General features: G+C 35.6%; 2 protein-coding genes across 11 annotated transcripts in view; one reads left to right on the top strand and one right to left on the bottom strand.

The window, feature by feature from the left end:
* Window positions 1–546: 546 nt before the first annotated feature.
* LOC116843586 (solute carrier family 41 member 1-like) overlaps window positions 547–6,442 on the bottom strand; it is a 6,723-nt gene continuing 827 nt past the window's right edge. For 2 of the 9 annotated variants that reach the window (XM_032814073.1, XM_032814072.1), the window contains exons 2-7: window positions 3,342–3,762; window positions 2,712–3,183; window positions 2,486–2,633; window positions 2,193–2,395; window positions 1,975–2,123; window positions 1,631–1,816 (exon numbers count right to left, since the gene is read on the bottom strand). In XM_032814073.1, coding sequence (XP_032669964.1) covers window positions 1,631–1,816; window positions 1,975–2,123; window positions 2,193–2,395; window positions 2,486–2,633; window positions 2,712–3,183; window positions 3,342–3,725 — 1,542 coding nt within the window. In that variant the 5' untranslated portion in view covers window positions 3,726–3,762. Of the gene's footprint in view, window positions 1,817–1,974; window positions 2,124–2,192; window positions 2,396–2,485; window positions 2,634–2,711; window positions 3,184–3,341; window positions 3,766–4,158; window positions 4,618–5,177; window positions 5,310–5,507; window positions 5,656–6,442 lie in introns of those variants that run through there. The other 7 variants (XM_032814071.1, XM_032814076.1, XM_032814079.1 and 4 more) reach the window with 6 other exon arrangements.
* LOC116843585 overlaps window positions 4,861–6,442 on the top strand; it is a 5,145-nt gene continuing 3,563 nt past the window's right edge. Inside the window, exons 1-2 of one of the 2 annotated variants that reach the window (XM_032814067.1) lie at window positions 5,659–5,796; window positions 5,897–5,973. In XM_032814067.1, coding sequence (XP_032669958.1) covers window positions 5,907–5,973 — 67 coding nt within the window. In that variant the 5' untranslated portion in view covers window positions 5,659–5,796; window positions 5,897–5,906. Of the gene's footprint in view, window positions 5,030–5,658; window positions 5,797–5,896; window positions 5,974–6,442 lie in introns of those variants that run through there. The other variant, XM_032814069.1, reaches the window with a different exon arrangement.

Raw genomic sequence — 6,442 nt, 5'->3', positions numbered from 1 at the left:
TATATATATATATATATATATATATATTTACATATATACATATATAGATAAATTTTTCCGCCAAACGGAGCCATTATTTCTGACTTTCACATTCATCGATTTTAGGCACTAGAAAATGTTAACAAAGTCTCAGTACTTTATCTTCCTTGCAGCAGTTTCTGAAGGGAACTTATTTCGAGAATATATCTAGATACCAGAATATGTTATTGTTAATAACTAATTATTAAATATCCTGCATATCACACTTTTAATTCCATCGCCAAGTGAACGGATCAGATATGAAAATTTCTATGCTTATATTATTCAATACGTATATACAATTTAAACGTATATACAATTTAAACATTTACAGTAAAAACATTTAATAATACTATAACGAAAAAATTAAATTCAATGGTGTTTAATATCTCTTTCTTTCTTTAGTGACACCAAACAAGGTAGCTATTATATGTATTATTTTGTAATGTGTGTCTTTGGGCTATTGTTAAATATGTTCCTGTAAAATAGTATATCCATAATTCTAATATAAAATACTGCAACATTTAATTCTTCTTCTTCTTGTATATTTTCTCTACTAGAAAATTCGAAAAATGAATTATTACACACATGCGACTCACAACAGCGTGAGATTTTCCTTTTTATAATATAGTACAGAATAAATTTATTTCTTGCATTGTTTAGATATAGTATATTGCTCAAAAAGTTTATTCTTTTATAGTAAAAGAGCCTCAAAATGCATGTCGTGATAAAATTCATCAAAATTTAAATGTAACATGTTATAACTCATTTAAAACTATCGTATCAAATGTGACGTGACACAAGACATATAAAGTTGACAAATATAAGTGCTTATATAAAAAAACAGTGTACAAAATTTTCCTTTATTATTTAATTAATGTGATATGCACATAATTAACATGTGCATTCTTGTATGCATCTGCATATTTCGTACATATTTCAAACGCGTCTAAATTATTATCAGTTTTTACATAAGTATTTTAGCACAAAAATGACCAAATAAAAAATGTTATAATACAAAGTGCTATTTATAGTATGATGATGTCGATGTACATTAAAAGAAATTATTACTAATTTATATTATAAATGTCGTGAATATATATGTCGAGAAAATTTACTAGCTTGTCTCTCTGCTCGAATATTAAAAAAATATCTTATTATGGCAATGCACGTATTTGGTCAACGTATAACACGAGATGTAGTAAGATGCACTTATTTACAATAGGCTACACATTTCTTGGGGTATATATTAATTTTTGGATTTATCGTAATTTATATCATCGTAATTAAATAACTATTAATAAAGCAAAACTATTGAGGAATACTGCATCTTTTTTGCGCGTACACTGTACTTTTATATAATATACAATTAATTTAATTTGTACTCTCTTAACATATTTTTCCAAAGAGATATAGAGGGACGAGGGGACGGGAGTTTTGAAAAATTAAAAGCAAAACTTACTGGAATTGAAACCAGTAATACTGAATCATAGTCGCTACCGTGCGAACTTTATGACTTCACATTAAGTTTCTGATTACAGTCGTGTACTTACTTACTTTCGAAAATTGTGATCAGGGAAGGTTCAGAACATTATACAAATTTTCGGAGCGATCAATCTCCTACGTCAGAATCGCCGTCGCCTATGGCATAAAGAATGTGGAAGGCAATTCCAAGGAGGGCAGTTCCTATTAGGTCGCCAGCCGCTGTTAGATATGGTATCGCGGAACTGTCAGGGTCCATACCCCTTGTCCACATCCAAACAACCATCAATTGTGCAATATATAACAATAAAATTACCTGAAAATAAAACATATTTGACCAATTTCTTTTTTAACTTTAGCTAATGCTATTTCCGAATTTATAAATATAAAATGTAATTTAATAAGAATATCTCTATATATTTATAATAAAATATTCCACATCAAATACATATCATATTAAACATTAATATTTACTTGTAACATTGCAGCGATCAAATATATCGTAATAAATATAGGCGTGAAGGAGGTATGGCCTGCTTGAATATAACTAATGGTATAACTAAAAATCAAATGCCCTGGTATCACCATCATTAGCAACACTCTAGCTGTTCTTGCATGTCCTCCTATAACGAAAATCTCTTGTTGCATTTGCGAATACAATATTACATGTGCATTCACGGTAAGCAATCTACCTTTAGCAAAGAACGCGTGGAATGGACTGATGCAAACATTGGGTGTTGTTTTAACACCCGTTTGGCAGTCCTTATGTAAAGATGTTGATATTCTACTGGCCTGAACAGCGACTAAATTCCCTCCGACACCATTAATCACTAATTGGAAAACCGCTATGCCCTTGTAACTCGATATGGTATAATCCAAGATCAGTCCACCGAGACTGAAATCAAATCAATGTTACTCGTTTGAGTCATTTGTCTCATGAAATCTTACATCAAATTACATCTTACATCACAGATCGTGTGTTTACCTGCTAATCAACATCGCGGATATCACAGGCGTCCAGCCGGTATCCAAAACTTCTTTAGTGAATGGATTCCTGGCTGCTATGTAACCCCATACAGGAGTTGCCAATACACAAAATATTATTAATAGCGGTGCTATCCATGGAGCGTTACCTGAAGAAAATTATATTCATTCGTTAATATCAAAATATCGCAAAGGTGAAAGATGTGTAAGCCGATTAATAGTTGTACCTATCGCATCGTATAACAGAGAAGCGATCCACGATAAAAGAGCTAAAGTAGTTAAGTCGCCTAAGGAGGCCGCGATTGGAGTAGCGACGTTGTCGGGATTGATGTTCATTTGCCGCGACAGTAGTATTACCGCGACCATCACGAGGCCTAGCAGGAAACTGGCTACGGAGGCAGTGATCAAGGCGCTGGCGCACAGCAGAAGCCCGTGGTGCATATCGAAATGAGCCTCAGGGACCCAGCCGAGGACGATGGCAGCCAACGATGCCAGCAGACCCACCACCATAGCCTGGCACTGGATTAAGGCCAAGTTACCGACGATCAACGTCCACTTCTGTTTCTTCGTGTCCATTTGACCTAAATTAGCTTGGGTCGACAATCTGGAGGCTAACGTCATCTCCAGATTTCCTTTCAGACCCAATAGTGCAGGAACTAATATATACACTTCCGATACCACCTGATATACTGGCCAGTGCTGAAATTCCGCGACTTCGGATTATCAATTCTTGCAGATTGAAGTAGAATAAAAAATAATTAATAAGACGACAGCAAATAGTTGTTTTTGAAAAAAAATATATACTATTGATGGAAAAAAATTATTAAACTAACAATTTCTAAAAATTAATTCAATACCTGCACTACGTCTAACAGCAAGCTAGCAGCCACCATGCCGAAACCGGCGAGCAGGAAAGGTATGAACATCTGAATGGAGATAGACCAGACACTTTCATCGTCCACTACGTTTTCCGGCTCGCTCCTTCTCAGATCATCCTTTTTGCTGCCCGGATCGACAAAGACAATGCCGACTGGCGATGGTATCAATCGCTGCATATCACCTCCGCCTTCACCCTCATCCTCGGAGCTGATCTCCAACTCCATAGGGGTATCGGCGATATTTGAAACAAATAATTCTTCATTGCCTAATCCCACCATTTTATCAGGCGGCGAGATCTTTTCTGGTTTTCTGTGACGGATTTTGTTTTGTTTAGGGTAATCTTGCGTCTTCGCATGGTACATTATCGTTAGCTTCCTTCTCGTGGATCACCGACGAGTACTGCTGCCGACAAGCGAGATTATATTTCATTAAAGCGACCGCGAAAGTTCAGTCGCGAGACGTCTACTAACAAATAATCTACGTTTAGCACTATTTATAGTTTATTTTCGCTGTATTTTATCGGTAAACGATACATCGCGGAATAATTACAGATAATTTAATTTCGATAGCACGATTATTTAAGTCATCTTAAATTAATGTTTCATCAGGAACAAACACTGTGATACGTATGCATAGTCACGCAGTCTTCCTTTCAGTTTGTCATCGATAAAACTTAAAATGCGAGTAAAATAATCTGATGAAAAATGTAATTAACAGTAGATTGTTATTATATTATTAACAAAAAATTATATTATATTATATTATTAACAAATCGACAAATTGAAACTAGGTTACCTCATAGCGCGCCCATATCAATACTTGGAATATATTTAAAAATATACTTTTTTTTGCGACACTGATAGTACTGTTATCTAACTGTGGCGGTGAGTTGGACAGCTAAAGCTACGTAAGCGACCGCTCTAGCCCGTTCTATACAGCTGGTTCTAATTTAGAACCAGAGCCGTTGATTCTGCAAGTCGCTGATTTCTTTTCTTTCCTTTTTTATTAGACGGCATTATATAACGCGCTCACGTGCATATGTGATTCTCAGAAACACGTCGTGCGAAGAAGAAGCTCATGTTATCGACTCAATGGTCCTGTTACAACGATTCGAAAGCGAATACACTTGCGACACATTCCGATGTCTACGAGAAATCGGGTAAAAATCATCGCAGCATAAAAAAATGTTCCGACATATATTTAAATTAAACGTAAAAAATACGTAAAATTACGTAAAAAATAATGAGGAGAGTAATAAAATGATGATATTGTGACAAAATTATGCAAAATGCAGCATTTAAAACTGTAGAATGGAGATAAAAATTTGCGACGTTGTCTCATTATGGAATATGTGACATATCCGTTGCATGCACACAATATCGTCAAGGTTTCGCATATGTAAACAATACACGACGCTTATCGCTACACTCGGATAATTCCACGCGTAATAAAAGCGAATAAATTTCGATCGCGAATCGCTGATGGTCGGTCTGCCGAGTCAAAATATAAAATATCGCGCGTGCACATTTTTATAAAGTATTCTTTGGCCGTAAATCTGATCACGACATACGTGTATTACGAGGAAATGAACCAGATTATAATCGCTATCGTACAAACATAAATAAATATGCGATATCACTTCGTAAACACAGTGCATACAAATGAGGTGAGCCATACAAAAACGTGTAATCAACACTGATTGCCATTAAATTGATTATCACTATCAGAACATCCGGCAAGTACGAAAAATATATTCAATTAATAATTAATAACATAGTCTCTCGTATAATTTTATCTTTCTGAAGCAACGTTACCGCAGTTTTCCTTATCTCATTTGCAATTCCAAGTGAGATTCTTTCGAAAACATTCCAATGTATTCCTCTCTTGTACGAAATCTACATCTGTTCTTGGTTCCAAATATGCACAAATATGCGCAGTGCTCGACCCGATAATCTCCGTAGGTAAATACCAATATTATATTGTTTGATTGCACACACGTTTTGTCTCAAAATTGCCGTTACATCGTCGTGTTGTCGCGGAAAGTCTTACAGAAAGTTGGGATGTTTTGGTGAAAAAGCAAATCTTTTCGCTCCCGCGAGCGTCTTGACAGCCCGGTTGCCATAACCTCAAAATGCACCACGTACCTCGAATACGCAGCAATCTTTCTTCGCGTGCTCCTCCATCGGCCGACCATAAGCGTGGCTTCCGTCAGTAATATTCTGGATGCTTGAATTACTTTCTCGAAGTATTTTGACAACTTTCTGGCCAATCCCTCTGAACCTCCACGAGCAGTACCACGTATTTACTCGCACCGCAAACTACACTATCGACATATCGCGCGCTTGTTCGACACTATCGATATTGCAGGACTCTCGAATCGCAGTTGGGAGCGAGAATCGAAGCGTCTCCTCAGTGCTGGCCGACTTCGCGAATGTACGGTGCTTCTTTTTTTTGCATTATCGAACGAAATTAAATAAACGCGAGACTAATGTATATGAAAAATATCTTATATGTATGTATATCTACACAATAGAACTGTCTAAATGTTCTGGAAACGCTCGGAAAGCTCGGGAGACGTCTATGTTTCCAGTATTGAACGTTATGCACTTGGTGAGTTTACTATATTTCGTATCAAAGATCAATTTCCTTCATAAAATTTCACAGAAAGCGCCAATATTAGCGTATTTTTGACAACGTCGCACTTGATTATCGCAGGTGTGTGCGTTAATTAACCTCAAACTTGCTACCGATATAAGGTCGTTTTTCGCATAGCTGTGGCATCGGAAATCGAACATACATGTATATAGTGAGTTGCGAAACGGTTTAGACACGATGAAGTTGGAAACTCACCAAAATTGAAAATTATTACTGACGGTCTTGCCTAGTAATTATATATTAACAATAATAGTAATAATAATTAAATATTATTACTATTATTTATCATTATTATTATTCTTGATCATATTAATCATATTATTATTATATAAGTCCGTCGGTAATGATTTCCAATTTTTGTAATTTGGTGAGCGTCTAACTTCATTGGATTTAAACCGTTTTATAACTTACTATTCATAGTATG

This window comes from Odontomachus brunneus, unplaced genomic scaffold (assembly GCF_010583005.1).
Source record: "Odontomachus brunneus isolate Ranch 3 - 2012 unplaced genomic scaffold, Obru_v1 Obru_scaffold_034, whole genome shotgun sequence".
NCBI classification, from domain to species: Eukaryota; Metazoa; Arthropoda; class Insecta; order Hymenoptera; family Formicidae; genus Odontomachus; species Odontomachus brunneus.
Note: the sequence above shows the minus strand (reverse complement) of the source record. Positions and strands in the feature narration are given on the sequence as shown.